The sequence below is a fragment of the Siniperca chuatsi genome, linkage group LG16 (assembly GCF_020085105.1).
Source record: "Siniperca chuatsi isolate FFG_IHB_CAS linkage group LG16, ASM2008510v1, whole genome shotgun sequence".
Lineage (NCBI taxonomy): Eukaryota > Metazoa > Chordata > Actinopteri > Centrarchiformes > Sinipercidae > Siniperca > Siniperca chuatsi.
The window spans coordinates 20758877-20786842 of NC_058057.1; the positions used below are offsets into that span (position 1 = coordinate 20758877).

General features: G+C 41.6%; 1 protein-coding gene across 8 annotated transcripts in view; it reads right to left on the reverse strand.

The window, feature by feature from the left end:
• Positions 1 to 1457: 1457 nt before the first annotated feature.
• Positions 1458 to 27966, reverse strand: part of sipa1l1 (signal-induced proliferation-associated 1 like 1) — an 85500-nt gene continuing 58991 nt past the window's right edge. For all 8 annotated transcript variants that reach the window (XM_044169490.1, XM_044169489.1, XM_044169488.1 and 5 more), the window contains 15 exons: positions 22558 to 23137; positions 20290 to 20388; positions 19816 to 19991; positions 19151 to 19435; positions 18526 to 18675; positions 17683 to 17813; positions 13139 to 13236; positions 12348 to 12838; positions 11031 to 11222; positions 9919 to 10087; positions 9096 to 9330; positions 8523 to 8693; positions 8097 to 8208; positions 7093 to 7171; positions 1458 to 5602 (listed from right to left, as the gene is read on the reverse strand). In XM_044169490.1, coding sequence (XP_044025425.1) covers positions 5459 to 5602; positions 7093 to 7171; positions 8097 to 8208; positions 8523 to 8693; positions 9096 to 9330; positions 9919 to 10087; positions 11031 to 11222; positions 12348 to 12838; positions 13139 to 13236; positions 17683 to 17813; positions 18526 to 18675; positions 19151 to 19435; positions 19816 to 19991; positions 20290 to 20388; positions 22558 to 23137 — 3112 coding nt within the window. In that variant the 3' untranslated portion in view covers positions 1458 to 5458. The remainder of the gene's footprint in view (positions 5603 to 7092; positions 7172 to 8096; positions 8209 to 8522; positions 8694 to 9095; positions 9331 to 9918; positions 10088 to 11030; positions 11223 to 12347; positions 12839 to 13138; positions 13237 to 17682; positions 17814 to 18525; positions 18676 to 19150; positions 19436 to 19815; positions 19992 to 20289; positions 20389 to 22557; positions 23138 to 27966) is intronic.

The window sequence follows — 27966 nt, forward strand, 5'->3', positions numbered from 1 at the left end:
TAATACGTAATGAGTGTAGAAGAAAACACAGGCGAGGTGGTTTCTGGCTCTGGCTGTGAGAGCAGTTAAAGTGCAATCAGGTGAATCAGTAAAACAATGGCGGCCCGAGGCAGACACAGTCCAAATCCCAGACCTCTACAGTCTCCTCACTCCCTCTAGTTACTCACTGCTAGATACAATCAGACAGTAGCTCTGCAGGAGAAAGTAAATCCACTTCCCTTCTGCCTGAAAGTGAGCTGTTGCTATTAGTGTATGAGAGGAACAGAGAGGAAAACATTATGACATATTATGTTGGCTGCTGTTAACATCTAACATAAAAATCTATTTTATTTGAGGTGATTCTTGAAGCTTTTGACAAATATTTTGTAAATTAATATGATTTTTTTGTTTGTATCATTGACGATGCATTCGGCTTTCATGGCAATTTATTTATCTCTATTGGGTTTTTTTATATCATTTCCCTCCAGCATATTACTATATATTGTATTATATATTATATCACTATCCAATTTATTCAGGAACATTTGGGAAACTGCACTATCGGTTAAATTCTGATTTTACCTTTATGGACACTGACCTAGGGTATTGGACTGTATATAGCTTTCGAATGTCAATTGATTGTATCGTTTTTCTACTATTCTTTACTCTCATCTACTTATTCTATCTGCATAAAGCTAATTTTTATCAGTTTTGTTATGTCAGTTGTGCTTACGCTCTTGCTCTATACTACACAGAAGTGTCAAATTCTACTTTTCTCCACCTTTACTTTTTTCTTTTCACTTTTTGCTTCAACACTTGCTGACTTCTGGAGAGAATCTGGCGTTCCCACAATTATGACAGGGAAGGTTACATATAAAAAGCTATATATAAATACCCCAATTTCCCTCTAAACATAAAGTTGATTTAATTAAATAATTAAGAGTGTATGACATTCAAAACCACAAAAACATGGAATGTGAAGCAAAGACGATTTAGGGATTTAAAAAACTAAAATATCTACTGTACACACATTTTCAAAATTATATATATATAAAGTACACATTTTTTAGATATATTTACGTATGTATATATATTACATGTTCATCTTAAAAACATTAGTAAAAATACAATCTCAAATTTCATCTTAGCAAAACTTTCTCAAAATTAGCTAAATTAGTAGCTTGGTAAGTCAGGTGAGCTACAACAAGAAGGCAGCCATCTTGCATTTGACAAATAAGAGACTGCTACTTCCTGCATTGCACTGATGATCCACTAGAGGACAGTTAACATGTGCCAGATTGTATACAATAGGTTTTTTTTAGGTAATTATTGATCTTGTTGATGATATACAGGTATCAGAAACTCATGTATAAAATATGATACAAATGGAGTCATATTAAAAAAAGTTAGCAAGAGATCAACACAATTAAAAGGCAAAAGCAGTATAGTGCAGAAACACAAGTCAACAGCACCACAAATCGATACGGCATTTATTTATTTCAGAAACTTTAATACTGTGATCACTGCAAATGTCTTTTTCATACCTTTACATTTTACAAAGACAATGGTTCCGGGATGTAAACAGTATTTCAAATTCTGCAAAACTTATGGTCCTTTTGAAAATGTGTGCTTTATCTCCAGTCAGAGCTGATCACTTCACTGTTTAGTTTGTTCTTCCAACAGGAGGAGACATAACGGATCACGACACAGCGGCTTTGTGAAACCTTCCTCCCCTGCTGCAATCACTAACCTCGCAAGTTGTGCTTGACTGAAAACCAGCACCCCTACAGTACAAACAACATCCAGCCGGCTCTTGTGTGATAAGTGATGCTTAAGGAAAAGAAGGGTTCAGATTTTTTGAAGTGAATAAAGTCAAGCACCTTCCTCTGTTTGTCGGGAACTGCACTGGCAGGAAAACTACGGAGCAACATCTAGACAAGATTACATAGGAACGGATCAAATCACTCTTTTTATCCAAAACCTGTAAACACAATCCTTTTTATAAAACATTGTGCAAAGGTTCTTAAAAATAAAAGATATTACAAAATGGAATAATTGAACATCTGAACATTCACATTTCCCATATCCTTCTGAAAAGCACCAAAAACAAAGCTGAGGAAAGAAAAAACTATTTGCACTGTAAAATAACTCAACATTCACACTGGAGTAACTAGAATGATGTGTGTGTGTTTATGTCTTTGTATAAGGTTGAAAACTGTATCTAACATCCACCTTGATGCACACTTTTAAAGATGCGAGCAGTTTGGCCATACTTCATTTGAAATACAAAAAACTAGAGCCATGTACAGTAAAACATTACCTATTAGTCATCATTTAAGCATCGACATACAATTTACAGTCAAAACTTCCTGGATTGAGAACATTTCTGCCTACATGACTCATATTTTGTGTATATTTTGAGGATTTCACATTACTGGATGACTGCTAGACTGCTTTTCCACAACTGGCCAACTTGTTAAAACAACCAAATCATCTCACCAAGAGAAATACTTGAGCTATTGACTGTTCACTGGTGTTGTTACCGTCCATACAGACGGACAAGAGATTCTTAAAACAGAACCAAGACTTCTACATCTTTTTGTTATGAGTCCACTCATCTCCCTGCAAAACTGCAGAGCTGAATGTCAGTTATAGTAAACATCACATTTCTTTAGGCTTGTTTATATTCTTCTTTACATTCAGACCGGGTGCCGTTTTGTGCTATATGCTGCAGGGTTTTAATTGCATCAATTTAAGATACAAATTTACTTTAAGAGATTCAAAAACTGGGAGTGTTTTTTCATCAAAGGGCTTCGACAGGGAATTAAGGCTTACACCACGTTTGTGAACAACAGTTTCAATGTACATGCTCACGTTAGCGACCTGAAATAACCCCAACACTCCTGTAGTTGTGTCAGACACCTGGCTGAGGAAATAACTTTGTGGCTCCTGCTTGTGTTGTAATTAGCTTTGTGATTTTAGGGAAATTTACTTCCAATACACTCTTATTACAGGGGCCAGCTGCACTAAAAGATATACTGCATGTAACTGAATGCAAAGGCACACACACAGACACATTTCCATACACTTCACACACCCTGTGTCTCAAGGCTGGCCAGCCTGATTGTGGTCCAGTAAAAATATTCATATGAACAAGAGAAAGGCTGACGAGCATTTATGAGGCACAGTCTACATCTGTGAGTATGAAGTTGATTAAGACTAATAAGTGTGTAAGGTGAGTGTATGTTACCAGGTGTGTTCATATTTCAGGATGAAGAAGAGCCTTTCCCTTTCATCTGTTCCCCAGGTGCTGTTTCAAAGGCACGTCCCTGCTCTGCCTGGGAGTAAATGACCAAAATAAGTGACTGTAGGCACGGCTGGATAGACTGATGTACATTCACACTATGACAACACACACTGCCACTGGTACAGTAGGTAATGTAGCTCTCTTTTATCATGGAGTATTTTAATCTAACCATGTAAGTAATTTTTGTTGATTTACTTTCTAAAAAGATCCTCACATCACCAACAAATACCCAACTTGAGGCAAACTATAGATGTTAAAATTTAACATACACACCCACATACACACAAGTACACCTAAGGTCTGCTCCCTTATCAAAAATCAACCTTTGATTGTCTCTCAAAGCTGGCTTCTGATTTTTTTTCCTGTTCTGTGTTTGTGTGGCCTCCCGGTCGATGTCTGACTGATTGCTGAGGAGTCGTTGGAAAAATACAGAGTGACTGGCAGCACATTTAATAATCATGACATTTCCACTGGTCATCACTAGAGGGCACTGTAAGCAACACAACAGCAGGCTTGGGCACCACAAAATACAACATAATACAGAATAAAAAGCATATAGTCTGGCTTTAGCCAGAATTAAGAAAGAAAGCCATTTAAATAATATAGCTAGTGACCTTTTTCTTGAGGAACTAAACACTGATGTCAGTTGTACTATACGAATAGAACAACTTATTTATTGGAATTATAATACAAGGAAATAAATTAACCTGGGAAAAAAGCCCCCCCCTTACTTTTCCCTCCCAAAAATGTCTCTGCCATCAGCTGGCTCTCTGTATTCCAGACAGTGGGATGATGAGTGGAGTCCTCACTTTCCTTTTTCCCAAAAGCACTATGTTCACTGCTTTAATGGACGAGGATGGAGGCTCTTGTGCAGCAGAGACTGGTTTCTTCTAAGATCAACCTTTAAAACATCTTTTCCCACATCGAACTTCTTCGCAGAGCAAACTCTCCTTTTTTTTTTAGAGATATAGGAGTCCTGACTTCTTCCTATTGCTTTTGAGACACATACAATTTGGATGGACCAAAGCACTCTGGATATTAGTCATGTTTTATGGCACCACATGCCGATGGCTTATAAATATACTCCTCCGTTGGGTGTTGGTTTGTGCTGTAGAGACAGACAGGATGCTGTAATCCACATCTGAGTGACATATAGGAGAAGAAATGGTGAGAAAAAAAAAAAAAAAAAAAACACTGTACAAATCCAGGTTTCCCTCATGTTGAGGCGGATCGACCTGCTTCCATCTCAGTGGCTGATGGACAAACAGCCACGACAACCCTTCAGTGGACAGAAGCTTTGAGGAGAGAAAACACAAAACTTCTTTACTCTCCATTTACATGTGAAGGAAATGAAAACCTCTCCTGTGTCCAGTGGTCTTGTGGCTTAAGATTTATTATGTGTGTGTTTGTGTTACAGCAAACTCCAAGTGCCTGTGCTGGCAGATTTGTAGCGTACCTGTCTGACTTTGCATGGCATTTCAGAGACTTCTTCTTTTAAGTCACATGGATGTCTCTGCTACCCTCTGCTGTGGCGGGTTTGATTTGGGACAAAAGACCCAAGTCACCTTTCAAAAAAGCTGGGAAACATTTGATTAAAATAATTGAAAAAAGGAACAAAGCAATAACATAAAAGGCCAGATATCTACTGTAGGTTGTCCCAAAAAGAGAAGCACATCCACTGAGAAAGCATGGCAGGGGGGGTCTGGTGATTCTTTACGTCCACATCAGGAAGAGGCAAAGCTGACTTATTTAGAAAGAGTTGGGAGGGGAACAACTTCCTCTTTGTTGGCAATTTTGTGAAAAAGATTTTGGCACAGCAAGATGAGAGAAAGATATATTCGGCAAGCTCTCATGGTCCCATTGGAAAGTAGAGGTCAGTCCTTCATAAACGACACCCATTTTTCTTGAGTCTCATCCTGAGAAGTTTAGAAGAGGGTTTGTGGAGACTGAGACTGGTCGACAATATTACCCGCTGATGTTTGAAGCCAATGGAAGATGGTTGGAGGGTTCAGCATCAGGCTAATTGGGTCCAACAACAACAACAAGTCTCCACTTTTGTTGTGCACAATTTTTTGTCAGTGTCGATCCCCCTCTGCCTCTCTGTCCAGACTGTGTGTGCTGATGTATGCATTTGTGTACGTGCGTGTGTGAGTTAAAATGTGCAGGTCGGAGTCAATTCATGTCAATGGTGTTGAAGACCCACTCGGTGAACTTCTTGAGCTTGGCAGCAGAGGTCTGGGACTCCTCCTGCAGTCTCTGGTTGTCCTCCCAGAGCCTCTTGATCTGAGCCTGAAGTCTCACCTTCTCTTCACGCTCCTGTGAAAGATAGAGAAAGGTCAGGTACAATTAATAAATTAAACGAGTTATTAAGCAGTTAACTTTAAGGGGAAAAAATGGCATGAGTGTCTCTAAAGTACAATATGGATTAAAAAAACCAAAATCACTAAACACTCAAGATTCAACGTAAACACAGTACTCTCTGTATAAATATGCTCGACTCTCTATCTGTTTGGTGTTTACATAAACATCTCAGGCCTGCAGACAGTGAGTCACCACTAGATATAACTTCAGGACTTTGTGGGTGGATTTTATTAGTTGACATTTTGAATCCGCCAAAGGCACTAGTTGGGTGCATGAACATAAATATCTAGCCAGTTAAAGAAAACACTGAAACTGTGGAGAGTTTTGGTTTATGCTGTCAATCAGCAAATTGCTACTGGCTTGAGGATGGCTGAAGAAGGTGAGAGTGAATTTGTTTTCCTGGTGTCAAACTGATCTACTGCTAGTTAAAAAAAAACAAAAAAATGCAGACAGCTCAAAACAACTCAACCTTTAAAAAGGAACTACAGCAGCAGAGGACCTTTTATCTTCCAGTCCTGTCAGCTAAGAACGAGGTGACAGAGCTATTGTACATGATCACCAAAATTGGATGAACTAAAAACATTCCCTGATGCTGATGCTCTAAGTAGAATTTGCTGTAAATATGGTTCCATCTGGTCTGTGATCAACATTAGAGGCTGGAGCTAGTGGTATAATGGTGTGAGGAATGTTTTCTTGGTACACATTGGGCAGTAAAGGACCAAGTGAACATCATTAGCTAGCTTGTTGCTGACTTCACAGGCACAGTCTGTTGTTTTTCAAACAGATACTGGTTCTGATGGTTTCTTGAAATGAGAGACTGTAATTCGTTCCCTACATTTGACTATAAGAGAGACTTTTAGAAGTAGGTGAACATGATATTTGTAGCATAAATGTGCTATCAAAAAAATCTGCAAGAACTGTTTGACACTGGAGTTAGCTTGGATCAAGATAGGTGTGTGAAATGCATCTCACACTCACACACGCATATAAAGCAAGCAACGCATCCCTGAAAGTTGTTTTTGAGCCTTTTGCCTGGGAACACAGTTGAAGTACCAAAATGTGAGTGGATTGGAAACAAAGTTAAACCATTCCACTCCTTTGAAGTGACTTGAAGTAAAAAATAATAGTTTGAGTGATTGCAGTGAAATCTGAGTCGGCAGTTAACAACGATAAGCAGCAGAGCAGAACCAAACCAACAGTGGCAACACTCAACTGCTGACTGTGTATTTTCTATTGACAACAAAATATTTATTTACATCTGCTCCCTGTTCCACTGCATGCAAATAAACCAAAGCCTTTCATTTTTCATCCCTTCTGGCACTTGAATAGAAAAGGGGAGCCAGAAAAATTATCTTTTAGCACAACACAGAGTAGAGGTTGTAAACCACAAAAAAAAAATAAAATCAACTGAAACTCTGTGCATATGTTTGCTTTTTCTGTCCCACCTTCTTCAGGTCCTCCTGGAGCATCTTCACCATGGCCTCCAGCTTAGTCACCTTCCTCTCCAGCCCTATGTGACCCTCACTGTGGAAAAGAACGAAACACATACCATTGGTAGGCCTTGTCAATACACTCAGTAATAGAACATTATACTCTGTTATGTTCAATCTTGACCTCAAAACTCGCTGCAGAACCATGAGTGAACACAGTTTACACTATGTGCCTTCGACCATACTACCAAGCCCCCAGGAAGTGCTCCGGGCTTTGAAGCCAATTTGACATAGTGGCTAAACGGTGGAATTACACAACCAGAAATGATTCGTTTCACTACCAGAATTTGATCCATAGGGTCCGATGACATTTGGAAAGTCTAGAAGAGTTGCACGATTAAATCATTTTATCCCCCTTCAAGTCAGCAGAGTGCTAAACCGGAATTTTGAAGACTATAGTGTGCTTGCTCCTGTGGGGCCACACAATGTGGAAGCTATGCAGAAGATCCGGGTAATTTTATACCCAGAAGTCAAACTTTTTTGGCTTCATTCGCCACCGAGCAGCTTTCACTGGAATGACTGGAGCCCGGCTGTATCCAGTTCTCTTTATACTACCCATTGATCTACTGTTCATTCTGTATATTACTGCATGCAATGACAATACATTTTAAATCAAATCCAACCTAATATGACCCCAAAGGACATGAATATATAATAAAAAAATAAAAAAACACTAATTGAATTAATTGAGTCTTGAGCAATAGTTAACTAAGATTAGCTTTACAGATGAGGTAGTGAACTATACATTTTCCTTCACAAAGTAAAGCAACAGGCTCACTTTTACTCTTTACTGTGTCTAGTTTGGCTGCAAAATGAACAAGCTGCATTCCTGAAGCCACTTGTGGTCTATATCACTACTAAACCAGTAACCACATTCCCTTTCAGTTATTAATAAGGTATTGTGTGAATAGAAGTAAATAAAATCTAGAAACAAACTGGTAAAGAGTGTATGTTGTTACCTAGATGACGGCCGTGACAGTGGAGCAGGCTGCAGCTCTATATGGGGTTGTTGGGGACTGGAGGCACCGCTGCTTCGGTGGTTTGAATCTCCAAACACATAACTTCTCTGGACTGGAAGACGATAGAAAAATGGACAAAAGGTGCACACAAGTCTAAGTTACAAATACACAAAATCAGCCGCAGGTGCAGGCAGATGCATAACGAATAAAAAAAAAACCCACTACAATGATGAAAGTCTATATTATAATAACTTGTAAAAGGCTGTCACAAGACTGACACAGCCTTTAGGCCAATTCGATGTTATCTTTACCTTTATTTAAGGGTCATAACATACAGAAGTCAGGTGCGTATTTTAGTGCACTTGTGCAAAGGAGATAAACCACATAAAATGAAAGACGTGTGCACTTATTTGTAATTGGTAATACCGTAGTGTGGGTTTCTTTCACTCTCAAATGTATTGGCCACATCCACAAGGTGTGTCCACTCCAGGGGGCTGTCCCTGTCTGAAGACGGGAGGGGCATCAGCTCCTGGGGGATAGGTCCACGATGACGCTCCACCAAATCCACCAATGATGTGTCAGATGCCGAAAGGTCACCTATAAAGAGAATGAAGTTGTGGAAAGAACTGAATGTAAAATTAATTTTCCATATTGTTTCTATGACCATTACGCATTTTAAATCAAAAGGGGGCAGCAGATACACATCTGGAACTTTTGTCAAATCAGATCTATCACATACCAATTCGGTTTATTTCAATTATTTTACATTATTTTAAAAAACAAACCACATGACTTAGTGTGGATGTATAAACCTCCTTGTCCTGGAATGATTTCACTCCATTGATAAAATTACCACTTAACATGAAGAACTATGGCTACAAAATGTACTCTTAGATGTACAAATAGATACACCTAAACATATTTTGAATGTGAATGGACTCCAGCTGTTACAAATACCTCTATGAGCAAGATACCTACATCCTTCGTCCTGCCTCTTACCATGGAGTTTGACTCCCAGCTTATAGGAGGGCCGTCGGAGGGGAACACCGCGGGTCGTGGGTGAGCGTGGGAGGGTGGAGCAGCTGAAGAGAACATCAGTGCCGAGTGCTGGTTCAGTAACTGAGTCGCCCAGGGAAGGAAGGCGCTGGCCACGATAGATACTCTCATCTGACAGGGTGCGATGGAGTGAGCGACGGCGGCTGAGAGGCTGGCCTGGTGGTGATTTCTGGCCGTGCTGCACAGGAGTTATTGTGGAAATGATGACGAAGTGTTATTGTAAATATTACTAAAACACAGGATCTGAACCCATGCATTATGTGGGTGAACACCTGTATAGAGACCAAGAGCAACAATGCTTCTGGGTGTGGAAAATTCTCTAGGCTACATCTACTTTAAGTTGCCAGAACTTTAACAGCATTTATTACCATTTGCCTATTTTTTTGAGACATTAGTTACAAATAGATGTTGTCATTTATTGCCTGAATGGGATGTAAGATGGACTGGACAAAGTGGATAATTTATTGAGGTTTCGAAGTGTACCCATCCTAACAGAAAGCTTTCTATTAAAGAGACACACATTCAGAGGGTTATGTGTTAAGAGCAGAATTATAATGGTTTGATTTAGCATAGTCCAACAAGGCTTTATCTAGCAAGTTTTAAACGATAGCATTATTCCATAATCTGTTATTAATCAACAAGAAAGATTCACTGATATATAATAGCTGTAGAAACCTTGCTAGCAGTACTTTAGTAATTTTAGGATATGTTCCTTTTAATGTGTCTATTAACAGGAACATAATTCTCAAACATGCCTGCGATGTACCTTTTCCTTATGTCTTCGTGGTGGTGGAGGGCTGTCTGGGGCACTGTGTCTCTTCACATCTTCCTCCATAGTAGATTTGGCATGAGGCTGGGGTGAGTGCATATCCCGAAGAGAGGGCCTAGCTGCTGGGGTTGGAACAACCTCCACTCCACCCTCTCCTGGAGATTTCCTAAAACACCCACAGACACAGCCAGACGATTAAGCAACCACAATAATGAGATAAATTATTAATACACTGATAAATAATAAAGATATGTGATCATTCAGCTTCAATAGTAGAGCTTTTCATTGGCAAATTGAATTCAGCTACTGCATCACAGTTAAGCCTCTAGTGTAATATCCTCTTCAACCACAGGGGGGTAATCAAGTAGTACGCATATTATTACTACCAAAGGACATTAATAGGAAAGTACAGTGGGTGGACAAGTAATGGGATCAAATGCAGTCTTATACAGCAGCATTACAATGAATACTATCATTGTAAAGCTAGTAATGTTCAATTTTGTCACCCTAATACATACACAGGGATGCAGAAAAAAAGAATGATGCAGTCTGATAAAACAACACTGCAAACCGGGGTCTAGAAAGTTCCCTCATCATCTCTGACAGTCTCAACATAAATGCAACATTATAAGCTTTGCAAAAGGTAGTATTGATTGAGCGCTACTGTGATTGTAAATGAATTGCATTATATTGTACAAGTCCTCGTGTTCATTCCCCACTCCCTGCAGGAATTGGTAGGCTTACAAAAGCAGACCTCAACCCTGGTTCAGTTGTTCCAAACTGTCCCAAACGACAGCAGGGATAAAAGACTAGGCATTCACTTCTAATGTAAGCACTGTAGGTAGACTGTTACAAAACCACACATACCAGAATCCACCAGACTGAAATCGCTGGAGAAATTAAATGCTGAGATGACATAGTTTTTAAGGGCCACCTATTGCACCTTTGAGCAATGCACTTGAAACTCCACAAACCATTAATACCATATAACTTAAAATTTGTGTGTAACTGTGTGCAGTTTAAATTCACTGCTGGACTGGGAACTACAATTAAACCCACTTTATTGTTTCCTCATTTCTTTTTCTTTTTTTTTTTTTTTTGCTCCTTACTTGCGTGTGTCTCCAAAGTCGACAGAATTGATGGTGGAACCGGGCTTCCTCCAGCCAATCAGGTACTTGGACTGAGCTCCCTGGCGGGGGTAGAAGCTCTTGGGCCCAGGGGACGCAGAGGACTGGGATGACGGGGAGGTGGCTGAAGAGGAGGACTCCTCTCTTGGGGAACTGTGGCCTGAGTGCCTGGCACTGATGGACAAAGGCAGGCAACAGAGGGAGGAGAATGAGAGGGGTTACTCATCATGTCAATAAATGCACCACAAATAACAAAAGCTTAGATACTGAATTAAGACTTGCTCAAACAGGAAGAGTGAGACACTGGAGTTCTCTAAGCTCTAGACACCAGTTCAGCTATGAAAAGTTGGACACGTGTTTCACATTTCCTGAGACCTAATGTGGAAAGATAAGAGGGAGTTAATATTACTCCTGTGCTTGGTTTCCAGGAAAAACTTGCGAGGGAGGTGGTCTAGTGTGTGTTCTTCTTAGGTGAAGAACTATTGGCTTGAGTAATGAGAATTGGAAAAATGCTGCAGAGGTCAGGCAAATACTGCGATGACAAATTACACAAGTGGAATAGGTCGAATTTGAAATTAAAACTGAAATCAGTTAAAGCTGTAAGATGCAACTTTTATTCAGAGAAATTAGATTTATGCTTTCTTCATTATAATTCTGTGCTGATGGAAGTGCTCTCACAGATGATTACCTCAGTCTCAGGCATCGTGTTTCTTTCAGGGTAAACAGTTCTTTAAGATGAGTAAGAAGTGTTTGAGCAAGAACTTTGCATTTGTTAGGCCTCAAGGATATGCATAATGCATAATGGTGAGAAACTCTGAATGTAAACCTAACTTTTTACCCTAACCACAGGGTACATTTAAAACACTGGTTCCCAACCTTTTTGGCTTGTAACCTTTAATAGCCAAGCAATACCTTCCCGTGACCACTCATCACAGGTCGTTTATGTTTATGAACTGTGAGCAGTTCAATCAAAGAGTGAATCCCTTCTTAGACTGTTTCATATGAATAGTTTATAGAGTTGTGAAGAGCTACAACAGTTTCCAAGAAAACACAAAGCTTTGAGAAAAGTCAAAATAATAAACAAGATAGAGGAAGAAAAACCTTTCTGCTTAACTTGATATATCACAACCACTCAGATTTATCTTGCAACTGCATATGGGGTTCCGTACCCCAGGTTTGTAACCACTCCCTTAAAACAAGTTTTACACTGTACTTCAAGTTTTGCACAGACACACTAACTCCTCCTCACTCTCACACAACCACTTAAATAAATATCACCACAAAAACACACAGACAGACCTCGAGTGTGATCCAGCGTCACTCAGACTGTAGGTGCTGCTGTCTCTAACGAGGAGATGAGTAGGTGGTGTTCGGCCTGTCCCATCCAGACTCCTTTCTCCCGGAGGGCCTGGAGACTCGGCAGCAGCAGGCGACCTCTCCAGCATCCTGCGGCCTCCCTCGGTGGGGCTGTGCCATGGAGATGCTGACCGCTGTTCCCTGCTCTCTCTGCCTCCACTGGGTGCCAGCAGGGAGGTGGTGCTGCCATGATGAGAATGGGGGTGAGTGTGGTGAGGGGCTCCATAAGAGCTGGTGTCGATGCCGCTGTCAGCTGACGCCCCCTGGAGGTAGCCTCCTCCTCCCAGGCCGTTGGGCTCTGTTTCACCCTGGTCACCGCTGGAGCCTCCACCCGCTCCCATTTCGTACCATTTATCGCTGTCGCTGTGGCCCCCGCTAGAAGCTGTGCTGGATAGAGTGTTGCTGCTGGAGTGCCCAGAGTAAGGGCCATCCGACTGCCAGAACAAACAGGAAGTGGAAGAGCAAGGGGAAATGACAGTTGAGGGAGGTTTCCATGTTAGAGAAATTCAGCAAATAATCATTAAAATTACATTAAAACATCAGACTACAGTATTTTTAACTATGCTAACAGAATGAACTTTAAACTGTATGCTAACAGAGATTCAGAGGTCCTTAATACAAAACAAACAAGTCATCTGTACCCAAGAAATTGGAAAGAGAGGGGTTAGAGAGCATTTCAACTGTTCTGTTCTGATTGTGTAAGTAAGTAGTGTAAGACAGGTGTAAAGCCTGACCTGGCTGCCCTTCTTCGGGGACAGATGGATGACCTGCTCCTGCCTCTGGATGCGGGGAGCTCCAGAGTAGCCTTGACCAGACTTGGAGACTGGAGCCTCTACAAGAAATGGACCAATAAACACAGCTGGGGTTGGTGACGAACACATGCACAGACCCAGCGGCACAAACAGACTTGTTGATGATTCAACAGAGAAGTTACTCTCCTCTTTGCTCACTTATGTGTATTTTGCTACTACAGCACTCATGCTTCCAGGAGGCCCATAACGCTGACATTGTTTTCATTCTGCCTCTGCCGTGTCCATGAACAAAAACCCAGATCACTTGTCATCAAAAGCAACACACATCAAACAGAAATTTGTCCCCAGACGATCCCTGCTGGCTTTATTTGTTCTGGACAAGCTGTGCCGCATGAGGGAATGTGTGTATGTGTCCTAAAGCGAAACACAGGGTATAAATGGGACTGTTGTGTAATTGTCTAGATGTTATGCAACAAGACATACAGAGTAGCCAGATAATGACCACAGCACCATAAGAGGGAGAGCTAAGGGAGGTATCATAACATCTGCTAGAGTGAATCTAGTAATGGTGTGAATCCCCCCCATATCTCACTTAGAATATTCATTACGCTGCATTGTTTTCTCTGTTTCTCTCCATAGGGCTCTCTGCACTAATTAGAGATGGTTGCACATGTGCTTGTTTGAGTGCTTGTTTGAGTGCATATTGTATATATATATATATATATATATATCGCATCTCGCCCATTTATTCTGGCTAAAGAAGCTCACTGCACTCCATGAGCGCCTAGCAGCACAAATGAACCAGCTGCTAAGAGATGGGACGCACCCTGAATGGCTTACCGAAGGGCGCACAATCCTGATCTTGAAGGATCCCGCAAAGGGTACAGTCCCATCCAACTATCGGCCAATAACCTGTCTCTCCACAACATGGAAGCTCATGTCAGGCATCATCGCGGCTAAGATAAGTGGACACATGGATCAATACATGAGCAAAGCACAGAAGGGCATTGGCAGAGGAACCAGAGGAGCCAAACACCAACTCCTGGTTGACAGAACAGTCACCCAAGACTGCAGAGCCCAACACACCAACCTGTGCACTGCCTGGATTGATTACAAGAAAGCATATGACTCAATGCCGCACACATGGATCACTGAATGCTTAGAGATGTACAACATCAACAGGACTCTAAGGGACTTCATTGCGAACTCGATGAGGCTGTGGAAAACCACCCTTGAGGCCAATGGTAAGCCACTTGCACAAGTATCCATCAAATGTGGCATATACCAAGGAGATGCTCTGTCCCCACTGCTGTTCTGCATAGGTCTGAACCCCCTCAGCCAAATAATCAACAAGACTGGCTATGGATACCGACTCAGGAACGGGGCCACCATCAGTCACCTCCTCTACATGGATGACATCAAGCTATACGCTAAGAGCGAGCGGGACATCGACTCACTGATCCACACCACCAGGATCTACAGCTCTGACATTGGGATGTCATTCGAGCTTGAGAAGTGCAGTCGAATGGTGACAAAGAGAGGGAAGGTAGTCCACACAGAAGGGGTCTCACTCCCAGAAGGAACAATAGCAGACATTGAGGATGGTTACAAGTACCTTGGAATACCACAGGCAAATGGCAACCTCGAAGAGGCAACAAGGAAGACGGCAACGGCCAAATACCTCCAACGAGTAAGGCAAGTCCTAAGAAGTCAGCTCAATGGCAAGAACAAAGCCCAGGCAATAAACAGCTACGCCCTGCCAGTGATCAGATACCCTGCGGGAATAATAAGATGGCCAAAGGAGGAGATACAGACCACAGACGTTAAGACGCCAAAGCTCCTCACCATGCATGGAGGGTTCCATCCCAAATCCAGCACCCTGAGACTGTACGCTAGCCGTAAGGAAGGCGGCCGTGGACTAGTGAGTGTGAGAGCCACTATCCAGGATGAAACATCCAAGATCCACAAGTACATCCAAGATAAGGCCCCAACAGATGACGTGCTCAGGGAATGTCTCAGGCAATGGGGAACAGAGGAAGACGTGCTGGAGGAGGGACCATCATGGGAGGACAAACCCTACACGGGATGTACCACCGAACATAACTGAAGTGGCTGATATCAAGAAGTCCTACCAATGGCTAGAGCGGGCTGGATTGAAGGACAGCACAGAGGCACTCATCATGGCTGCACAGGAGCAGGCCCTGAGCACCAGAGCAACAGAGGCCCAGATCTACCACACCAGACAAGACCCAAGGTGTAGGCTGTGCAAAGAGGCCCCTGAGACAATCCAGCACATAACTGCAGGGTGTAAGATGCTGGCAGGAAAAGCATACATGGAGCGCCATAACCAAGTGGCTGGCGTAGTGTACAGGAACATCTGCACTGAGTATGGACTGGAAACCCCGAGGTCAAAGTGGGAAACACCTCCAAAGGTGGTAGAGAATGACCGAGCCAAGATCCTGTGGGACTTCCAGATCCAGACTGACAGAATGGTAATGGCGAACCAGCCTGACATCGTGGTGGTTGACAAACAACAGAGGAAAGCCGTTGTGGTTGATGTGGCGATACCAAGCGATGGCAACATCAGGAAAAAGGAACATGAGAAACTAGAGAAGTACCAAGGGCTCAGAGAAGAGCTGGAGAAGGCCTGGAAGGTGAAGGCAACAGTGGTGCCCGTGGTCATTGGAGCACTCGGGGCAGTGACCCCCAAACTGGAGGAGTGGCTACAGCAGATCCCTGGAAGAACACCAGACATCTCGGTCCAGAAGAGCGCAGTACTGGGAACAGCAAAAATACTGCGCAGAACCCTCAAGCTCCCAGGCCTCTGGTAGAGGACCCGAGCTCGAAGGATGAGACCACCCGCGGAGGGTGAAGGACAAATTTTTTTTTTTTTTTTGTGTGTGTGTGTGTGTGTGTGTGTGTGTGTGTGTGCTGCGCAAGACTATATGGGACTACATGTTGTAGTCTTGTTTCTCAAGAGTAGTTATAGATGCGATTTTGGTTAAAAATTGCTGTGTATAGGAAGGAAAGTCATGACAAATAGAAATTTTCTCACCACCCAATGCTTGAATTAAACATAAACCTGCCACAGGATATCAAAAGAAAATGGCGCAAATGCTGTGTTAAATGATAGACGCAACAAGAAAATTTGATGCAATAATTACTCTAATGCAAAACCCTGTATACATTAAGGGCTAAGGTAATGTCCCATTTGTGTGTGACAGGAATTGAGAGACAAAAAGTAAGAGCAAAAGTGAGCATTCTGCCCTCTGCATGACTTATGTTATTTCTGGACGGAGCAAGGCCACATCATCATTGCTGAAGACTAACGGGTCAAGGGGGTAAAAATGGGAGGAAGAGGAAAGGACAGAACCCTAAACCACAAAAACAGCAAAGTAGACTGTGTAGGGCTGGACACTTGGCTGACACGGGCCGAGCTGGCCCAGCCTGCATTGTTCCACCCCGACCAATAAAGACATAAGTGCTATAAACAACCACAAAATGAGAGACTAGGGCATTTCTCTGTGATTGTGGCGGTCAGGAACAGGTTGAGGACACGGCCGAAAGTAGGCTGGTCAACAATCAACCAAAGCAACATCCTGCTGGGAATCAGAGGAGCGGTAGAGGAGCATGTAGTCTTTGTGGCTTTCAGAGACGGAGTTGGAAAACAAGAAGAAAACTCCCAAAAAACAGTGCATGGGTGAATAATCGTAATTAAATGAAAGCCAATGTACAAGAGAATAAAAAGATGAATGAGAGGCAAAAATAAGTCATAGTGGAGAATGAGAAACAGACTGGAGGGAGGGAGGGAAGGAAAGGCACACAAAGAGAAGGTTGGCGAACTGTGTTGACAGGAAAGAAAGGAATTTCTCCCCTTTCTCTTTCTCCTTTATTAAACCTTATAGTACAGAGTGAAAAGTGACAGAGAAAAAGCCATATACTTTAATTGAGATCACTGTTTGATCTCATTTCCCCCCATTCAATAATTATCTCTTTCCTTTTTCTGTTTGTCTCATTATCTTCCCACCTTTTTTGTCTGTTTGCAGAGACATTGAGATGTTCTCTGTGAAGGCAATAAAATTCACAGCTTGCAGAAGAGGTGGAGGAAGAGGAGGAGAAAGAGGAGAGGAAGGGGGGAAGAAGGGGAAGAGAAGTGCTGTTTAAGAGTGTGGATGCTGTCAGATTAGTATCTCAGTTCTGGAAGGAGCTTCTCCAAAAAACTGTCACTAGCAGATGAGGAGGCGCAAACACAAACCCCATACACACACTCTTCTGAATACCTGTCACTTCAAAAGATTTTGCAATATGAATGAATATGGATGATTTCTTTCCTGCGCTGTCCCTCCCTCCCCTGCTCTTCAAGAGTCAAGTGTCCTCACATTTCTCCCATACAAAAACACATAAAAAAATATATTTACATTGCTGAAAGCATTAGAATCGACCTAGAGTAGAGTGAGACACAGCACCTTCCTCTCTTACTAAGTTTACTGTATTAACTCCACTATTTCTCCACAAGATATATTCACCTGTTGACCCTCGTTCGGCTCCCCCTTCCTCCATTCTCGACCAATTGGGAGTTGACTTTCCACTGGACCCGCCCTCTCCAACCACCTCTCGTCTCTCCGCAGACATCGGAGAGTGGCGGTTGCTTACAAACCTGGTGAATGCGCACACAGGCACAAAATCTGAATACTTTGTTTTTTATTCAGCTTCTTTTTTTTTTTTTTTAATCAGTTCAATGTGTGTTTCCACTGACTAAAAATGCAGAGCTAGAATTGACAGAATAACAGAGTTTGAAACACAATACATTTTCCCACAGGCTGTAGTGGGTGGAAGTAAAAAGAAAGACGTTCTGTAAAGAGCATTATCATACAAAGACACACAAATGCTCTCACCTCACTCTCCTACACTATTGTCACACACTGTTACAACTGTCAAATTAATCAAATCAAATGAAACTTTGGCTATATTACAAAAAAATTAAATATGAAATTGATAAATTAACTTTAGTTGGGTTTAAATGAATAAATCAGCTTCCTAAATGGAATCGAGGACTCCCGCAGAAATTGTTTTACAAGATCAGTGACTTTGTTTTTTGTTGTTTTCTAAAGATGAAAACTGAGACTTTGTAACATTATACATCAGCTCATGACCATACAATCATGACAGTTAAAATGAAAAGACAATTAACAAACATGTTTCTATCATTAATAATTACACAAAATAACATTAATTAAATTACAAAAGAAAGTGCCACAAGGCAGCAAAACACTTTTTTGTGATAATGAGGGAAATGTATCAAAATTTCTGGCATCATTTGAAACAAACCCAGCCACAGACAAACAATCCCTCTCCCCCCTCTTCCTTACTGCTCAGGCATGGACTTCTGTCTCCAGTGAGCAGAGCTTCCGGAGGCGTCACTGGAACAAGACAGGTTGCTGGGAGAGCTGCGATTGTGAGGGGAACGACCCAACGCCAGGGAGGAGGCCAGGCTATAGCTCTCACTGCCCGGAGACATCCTGGTATACAAATCAACACATATACACACAGGAAATGTAAGAATTTACATGCACGTGGAAATGGAGGAACTAAAGGAAGATGAAATAAACACAGCAAAGCATTGTAGCAGCAACATGTTGTAAGTTGTTCCTTCAGAGGAAATTCCATTGATTGCTACGTTGTGGCCATAGTTCCCACCCTCTGGATGAAAAGAAATGGCAGGAATACTTAAAAGCCTCTGCTTAAAAATTAGCTGCATACCCAATAGCTGCCTTTTGCGTGCTTTGTTGATACACTAGCTTGCAGAATTTGCAATGATGTTTTTGTGTTAGAGGCGAAAATATGTATCATTACCCAAAAAATGATGACTTCACCAGCTGCTAGCCTTCAAAATCCATATTTTCTAGTTTCTACTTTGGAAATCTCTAGCACCCTCCCCCTAATATAAATATTATATTCAAATAATCCATATTTAAAAAGCCAAGAGGCTCTAACCTCTTGGTGTCCAGGGGCCGGCCATCACTGCTGACACTGCGTGGGATGACTGCGCCCCTCTCCAGCCTCTCAGCTGACAAGGTTTTCCCCACTGAGCTACCCAGGCTGATGGCCCGATTGGGCGTGTGGGGCTGTGGCGAGGCAGTCAGTGACTGCTGAGGGCTGCTGGATGTCCTCTGCCACTTGTTGTTGTTGCTGCGGAAGGGGAACTTGTATTCGAAGGAGCCACTATCGCTGCTGCTGCCCTTGTAGTCTGACACAGGCCGATAGAGCTCTGAACAGCCTCTGTAGAAGTGGAGAAAGGACATTTTGTTTGAGAAGCAAGTGTTGTGTGTGTGTCTGTGTCAGAGACGGTTCACATAGCTTTTCTTTCTTCTTGGCAGGGATTGAAAAAGATCTGCAATAAATATTTAAATATCCAGTGACACAAATAAAACTAAGAGCAGTATATCTGCTCTTGTATGTTAATTAGCTAGGTGCACTAGTATTTTATTTAGTCTCTTAAAGTAATGTGACATCTGATGCACCACTAAACTTGAAACTATGAAAGGACAACAGTTCTGTTTACTATCTCTCCAGATAACCAAATCAATATATTTACAAAAAAAGTGGTTTGCATAAGAACTTAAAGAACTTTTAATGGCACCTCCCCCATCCCCACATACCTGCGTGGAGTGGCATCATCATGTGGAGGGATGATAACAACACGCACTGTCACTGAGGTCCGCAGGAGGTCAATCATCTGCTCATGGGTCAGTGTTGCTACAGCAACTTTGCAGATTTCTACCAATCGACTTCCCTGCCGCAGTCCTGCCTGCCAGGCGTAACCATATGGCTCCACCTATTAGTAAAAAAGTTTGATTACATTACAGCTGCAGTGGTGAAATGCTTCAGTCTCCACAGTAAAATACAGGTATATTCACACCCTATGTCTCCCTTCATTACCAGTAAACAACTTAAAGCTACAAAATAGGAACTAATCCAATAAAAAAGCAAACATACGGGCAGATCATCATTAACAAGTAGAGTAAGGCTAATAAAGCATGTTCAGATCTGTAAACACGTGTTTTACCCGAATGAACTAGATTGCTTTAGAGTACATTTTCAGAAGAACATCTGAGTTATGTACAGACAGATACCTCAGCCACGATGCCTTCATAGTTCACGTGGAAGCCGAGCTGCCCCAGGCCATTTCGACGAAGCGTCATCTCTGATGTCTCACAGCCCTTAGTCAGGAACTGGACATAGGGAGGGCAGAGAGATGCACATAGTACAGATGAAAGATGAAATGACAGGAATGATCAGAGGAGAGATGATGAAAAAGAACCAAACAGGTCAAGAGGTGAGGAGAAAAAAAGTGTATAGAAAAGGGGACATAGTGAAAAGGAAAGAACAGAGAGAAAGAAAAATGAAGGTGAACTTATTTTATCTTCCACACCAGTCAAATTTGCACAACCACCAAACACTATTTTCATGTGCAGAATCAGTTGCTGTTTGGAAAAACCTTTAATAGAATACTAAGACAGTTAATGGGATTATTTTAATCTGAAAATGTGTAGGTCTGCATGTGTGCAGGTGTGTGAACATGTTCAGTGTACACATGCTTCTTCGAAGTTGAAAAGAGATACTTTTTAAACAACTTAAGTGATCCCTAAGAGACTTATGGCCATAAATAAAGATGAATTAGTGATCCAGCATAAGTGGTACACCTCTCGCTAGATGTGCGCGCTCATGCATTCACACACACTTGACAGATGACAGAAATGAAAGCAGGTGCGTCTTTTGCGGTGACACTTCAGGCTGTGTTCACACAGAGATGCGTCGCTTAGGAGAAACACTTTCGAACTTCACATTTTTTCATGGAAGGATGTGACTCTTAGCATTCAGATGGGGTGGGGAATGTTTTAAAACGGCAGCGGGGGGTTTTTTTCACAGGGAATAATGTGGAAAAGTTGAAAATAGTAAAATCTTTAAGGAGAAACAGCCCAGATCACCTCTCAAATTGCAAAGGGCAACCAATGAGTTGACAAAAGATCTGGTAAAACCAATCCTCATTCCAGACTGCTTTTTCATTGTGGTTGGTCACAACTCATCCCCCTCTCTCTCCCTCTAGTGACGTGCCATGTGGCTTCAGGGCACCTTGCATTTCTCTGTCTGAACAGGGCATCTGAACAGCACTATAGAAGTCAAACTCACAGGGAAGCGTGAATAAGTCATGCTGCAGACAGGCACCTGATAGGAATTGTTATGATGCTCTCTGATGTTTCTGAATGTGTGCGTGGGAGAGGAAGACAGTACAAGAAAAAAGAGAACGATGAGGAGCAAACAAGAGCAAAAAAAGAGAGCAAAGAGAGGAGAAAGAGAGAGAGAGACATACAGAGAGGAAGCGAGAAAGAGAGACGAGTTCCAAAAAGCAGGTGGCCCAAGGCCACATCCCTTCCTCTCTCTGGCACTGAGGTAGTCCAAATGATTGAAGATTAACGCCAGATGCACAAAATGCAACATGAAAGTGATACATTTCGGAGTCCTGAGCCAAATAACGTGTGTGTGTGTGTGTGTGTGTGTGTGTGTTCAAATATGTTTGTATGCATATGTGCAAATCAAAGATGGTGGACTCACTCCAGGTTACATAAATACATGATAAAAAACATCAAACACGCACACGCAGTTTGAAGGTAGGGAGAGGCTGGGGAAATGAATGTATTCTAAAGCACTGATGATTACATAAGAAAACACCTTTTTTCTGACCAGTTTCCATGGAAACAGCTAAGGAAGAGCAAGCACCACTTCAATGTATGTGTAGGTGTATGAGCCATTAGGAGTATGTTGTCCAGAGGTGTTTCTGAAACTCCCTCAATAAGCTGAGACCAGTAATGAGACAGCAGCTTTGGCATGCAGACACAAAAATGTTGTCATTCTGGCAGACTGACAGCCAACAGTAAATAGTAGGAGAGACTGTGAGTTAATTAATTTGGTTTCTCAATAGTTGTCTGCTCACATGAATGAATGTTTGTCACCCCAGCCATTCTTTGGTTTTACTCAGTCTCCCAACAACCATATGGAGTCTGGTTTAATTTTGCAGCATGAGTAGTGCCACCCATTTGGTTACAAGGACCAAAAAAATTATTCTGTTGACACTGACAAACTACATTATATAAGTCCTCTTGGCACCAACTGACCTAATTTGATTTTGAATGTGTAGTTGCCAGGCCCTCAGCTACGAAAGCAGAGGGCAGGAAGACCAACAAATGTCAATGATTGATATAATTGTGAAAATATAGCAAACAACTACTTATTAAACATAGTACAAGCAAGAATAGGTTTTATAATTTCATTATCTAAGCATGCTGAGCACACAACCATCGTCTTATCATATATGTAATGTATTTGTGTGTGTGTCTTCTGACCTCTAGACGTTTGACCACCTCTTTGAAATCCTCAGTGTTATTACTGATACTCCTCAGAGACACACTTTCTCCCCGCTCGTAGAAAATCTGCAAAGACGCAGGGCTGCTCAGCGTCCAGCCAATCACATCCTTAGTGGCACAGTTGAACACCACGGCCTTGGCCTCCTGGTCCAACAGGATGAGAAAGTCATTGGATATGGCCAGTAGGGCCTCTAGCTCTCCTCCGGTCCCGTGATCCTCAGCGTGGACCAGCCAGGTCACCGCCCCCAGGCTGCGCAGCTCTGCCGCTCCATACGGCCGGCTCTTCTCTTTTTTCTTGTGGGCCAATGAGATAAAAGGAAACTTTCCCGAGGGGTCGATGGGTGTGCTGGTGGTGTGGCGCTCAGCCAGGTCGCGCAGGTACTCCTGGCGTGTCCGGGTGGCCATGGCACGGAACTTCTGTGACTTGTGGGCAGCATTTTCTGCATTGATGACCTTGGCCAGCAGAAAGTCCCGAAACACAGAGGACTTAGGAAAGGTCACGCCTTCTGGGATAGGGGGGCCGAAAGAGGGCACGTCTTTGGAACGAGTGACCGCCACACTACAGGGAGAGGAGCAGACCAGAAGAGAAAATGAGGCAAGAGGAGAAAGAAGGAAAAATGGGAGGAGAGAAGAGAAGAATTGGTTAACAAATTAGTTGTTCCAGTATTGAATTTTACCAATTTAGGGTGGGTATTTTATTCAGACATCATAGATCCTGTGGCTTAGATTCAGTGTTTTATTACACAGTAAATCTGCTCTAAATGTCACATCACATCCAAGCTTAAGATTTAAAAGTTGCCAGATTCTGCGACAGAATTTATGTTTGATATAAAACTTCATGCTGTTTGCTCACTCAAGTATGGGAACAAAAAAGGATTTCTTGATTTCACATTAGTTGTTTACTGCGAGCTTCGTCTGTATAAATGCTGTTCATAATAAGTACACAAATTTGCTATTGTGTGGAGGCAAAGTGAATTTGCCTTTTCCCAATACAGTAGCATGTACTTAATTTATATGTCCTATACCTCCCTGTTTTCCTTGCTCTGCACCTCCCTTCTCCTCATCCCCTTTTTCCTTTCATTAAGTCCCTGGAATGGCCATGTGAGGCTGTTTGCCCTCTCTGGTATGTCAGGAACTCAGCTGAGCAGCCATGGAGAAGAAGGAGAGTCGAGGAGAAGGATGAGGCGAGAGTGCTATTCCAAATCTCCTGCCCAAAGCCCCAAAAAACTCAAAGTGAGGGAAAAGAAAAATGTGGCTGAGAAAAGAGGACTGTGTGAGAGGACTTACTGCTTACTGGAAAAAACATTTTTTCTGTTATGTGAGACAACAGACTTACAACCTGATCTGTTTAATGTCTCAGTCTGAAGCGATTGACAAAAAAAGGGTAACAGTGGCCTGAAATGGCTTTTCATATGACCAAAAAAGCACTATATCTGTACATGGGTCACCTGTCCTTGTCTCAACCTCTTCTTGACCAAATGAGCTCAATCACAGATCCTCAGGTGATAATTACCAGTTGACAAGAGTAGCACTGGAAGTCGTGCCACACGCCTCCCTGCTGACATGCGTCAGCACACATGTTGACACCAGGATTAATTGCTTTGTCTAATAAGCAACTTAAGTCAGTATGTCACCCACATATTTCTAAACATACCTCAGAGACACCCTGTCCTCACCAGAGACGGGTGGTGTTCAATTATACTGACCGTCAAATTGTTGACACCTCATTTCCCACCTTTCTTTGTTTGTGACAGACAGAGGTAAGAGAAACATCTTTTTCTGGTTGAAATTGCCTGTTTGAACACACATACCTTTATAGTACAGTGTTGGGAATACCCTCAGTAGTTGCTAGTATGTCAAAATGTTGCTTGCATTTCCCACATGGCATATGTACAAAACTCTCAAGGACAAAAACAAGAAGTAAGGAAGAAGGTAGTGTGTGTACATGTGTGTAGCTGGAGGGTCATACAAACATACTAACAGAAACGTCCCTGCAGCTATTTTGGTAGGAATTTGTGTGTTTTCATTTAACTGCTTGTGTATTTTCAATATGAACCTTAAGTCGCTCATTTCTACCTTCACAGAGAATGATTCAAACAGCTGATAAATAATAAAATAAAAATTGCATCACATTGTCAGTTCATAGCTCATCTGATACATTTTAAAGTTGCAAATTTTTTAATGCATTGCCTTGTTTGTTTGTTGCTGACTGCTGGGTTTCTTTGACCTTTATGTCATATTAGAAAAAGTAGAAGAAAAGGATTTTGTCCTTGGAGGTTGAAAACATTACTGTATTTCTCTCTAACTCTACGAAGCCTTTGTATTTGAATTTAAAATCAAGCATAAAGTGCACCAGATACTACATGCAGTGGGTACAAATAGTTGATTCTGTTCAGTGTAAATGTAAGCAATAATTTAGATTTCTAATAGCTTGGACAGCCAACATCAGTGGATGCACTGTTTAGCCCTTATGTTGACACACTTCCCACAATTGTCTGCTAACAAGTTCGCTAGATCAACTTAAAAAGTGATAATATGTCAAGAGTTGTGTTTACCGCTTGTATTAGCTGACCCCAAGTGTCTAACCCCCAAAGTTTCAGACTATTGATCATTTGAAAATCAGATGTAAGCAGGTGCCCTTGCAGTACGCAATATGAGTACTAATGTGCTGCAAAAGATATGTTTGGTGCTTTTGGGTTCACCTTAACCACACTGGCCTAGTTGAATTGCATTGGAAGACAGCTTTCCCTGCAAACTGTAAGTGCAGTAATAAGAATATTACATCAAAGTATAGTAAATAAAATTTTGAAAATAATCTATTGGCATGATATCAACAAAACAAAGCCCAGATAAAAAAAATAAAATAACCCATAACCCTTTCACCTTGCAGCATTATTTTTATATTAAATAAAATTATAAATTTTTAAACTGAAATCCTCAAAGTAAGTGACATATTGTCGAGGCGTCTGCTTATCTGTAGATGACAAATGAATCAAGCAGGGTATTTCAGAGAGGAGCAGCTAAAGTGGTTATAGGCAGGCTGAACAAATGATTAAAATAAAATGTGACCTTTTATTTCTATTCTTCTCCATCACTACAAACATCACTCAATACATTACACTGGAGCTCTAAAAGCACTTGTACTGATCTCAAACACCTGTGAGTCAGTCAACCAAAGACCTGTGACTCATGCAGAACAGAGAAGTGATGGAGAGAGGTTGAGGTATGAGAGCCAGAGAACAAGGCAGAGAGAGCATAAAAAAACTGAATGAGGGAAAAAAGAGATCGAATGAGAAAAGAGGGTGAGAAAGCCAGAGAGAGAGGGACAATGTAGTGCAATGGGAACTGCTGGGCTGTGTGGCTGCTGTGTGATCGGCATGGCAGGAGGTTTGGCAGTAGAAATGAAAGAGCACATTCCTGTGGTTTCAGTGATTTGTGGTCTTATAAATATCCAGCGTGTGGGCAGCTCCGCTCTTCCAGTATCCATGACCTGCTGCCCACTGAGCCAGGGCAAGAAAAAGAACATGTCAATACCTATTGGAGTGGGTGGCTCAGAGGTGTACTGTATGCATGTGTGTGGATGTGGGGAATGTACATATAACATGTTTTTGTCTACTTGACAACTAGTCCTCAAAGCACAAACCATTTATGTTATACAGTATTTACGTTTGCATAGTGGCTTTTCTTTCTAGGGCACATTAATCACATTAAAGGACGTGCCCTAGACGGAACAGAAGTAAGAAATCAGGGAATGAATTCAGGAAAATATATACTGTATATTCTAACACGAAAGATGTCATTTAGAGACGGCAATTCGAGTTAGCAGTGTTTTCTCTTTTCTGTCATTGTCACAGCACTTCTAATGTACAGTAGACTGCACAGAGAAGATTAATGTGTACCCCAAAGATTTCATATGAAAATGTCTTAACTCAGAATGAATAATCTGACTAGCACCATACAAAACACTGGGAGTCACGTCCAGCTCAGTCATACAGTCACTATTACCTCATACTGCGTGATGCGTGTTTGTCTAGTCTAGTAATAGTCTCATAACTGCTGTGATGCATCTATTTGGGGGGAAAAAAACTGCATTTGCATCTATTTTACTAAACATATGCAAGCACTCAGCACTGAAGACAATTGTGAATTGTTGCATTGCCTGGAAATTTAATCTTGACATTTACACAACATGTGTTAAATGTTTAGCACAGTGACACAATGCCAATATATTCCTTTAGGAAAAAACAACATAATTTTTGGTCAAACAGTAGCTCTTCCAGCAGTGCTCTCATATCTTTGACTAACCAAACTAAAATCAGACTGAACACTACTTGGCTAATGACTTAACGGCAAGGTTTTGGCTGCTTGTGGAAGACGGATATCTATCATTGTCAGATAGCACATTCACTGAGGTATTGTGCCTCCCAGCATCAAATATGTGTGATGTGGTGCTCTGGTATACATGAGTTTAGGTCACAAAAAAGTTTAGGAACCACTGCGTTAGAGGGCAGAGCCATACAAAATAGAACAATGAAGTGAGCTATATTTCCATGTCCTGTGTGTATGTGAATGTCCCCTGGAACCTAGAGGAAACACACCAAAGATTCAAAGCATCCTTACTTAATACATTATGACCCATAGTCCAATTCCCTGTAGTGTCTATGAATCGTAATTTACTTCTGAAACCTGATGTTTCACCTCTATAGTGTGTGTGAAATTAGTTTTCACTTCAGAAAACTTAATTCACATTTGTGAATCACAGAAGGCACGTGTAAATAGTATTTGCTCTATATTCACTCTATTGCTGGGCTCTTTGTTCGTGTGTGTGTTGTTATTCAGTAATGAAGTAGCCCCATGGGGGACAATTAAGACCTCACACAATGTGCTCAGACAGCAATTAAAACAGCCATTAGTGGGAAAGGAAGGAATAGTCATAGAGAGCAAGATAAGAGAGAATGACAGAAAACTGGATAACAAGACAGAGGCAGGAATAAACAAAGAATGAAATGTCCTTCATAGCTGAACAGCTTTAAACAGGAAATAGAGGAAAGGCAGAATATTCATTATTTCTTAAAAATTACTCTGGATTGGCACTTTGTATTTCATATTACACATATCTGACAATGTGGTAATAAATCGTGAGTTGTAGAGAGGGCTCGCAACACTCACAGCCTACTCTATGATGGAGTGATGAAACTGCAAAGGCAATGAGAGATGTATAACTTTTTGAGGCAACAGATAAGAGCATTATTCTTTCAGCAGTGATGGAAAGTGATTCCTGAGGATAAGTCATCGGCATACTTTAGGTAAAACGAAGTCCAAATTATCTATCTAGACTTTTTCAAAATAAATCTACTGCACTGGTTTCAATATGAGATGACACAATAT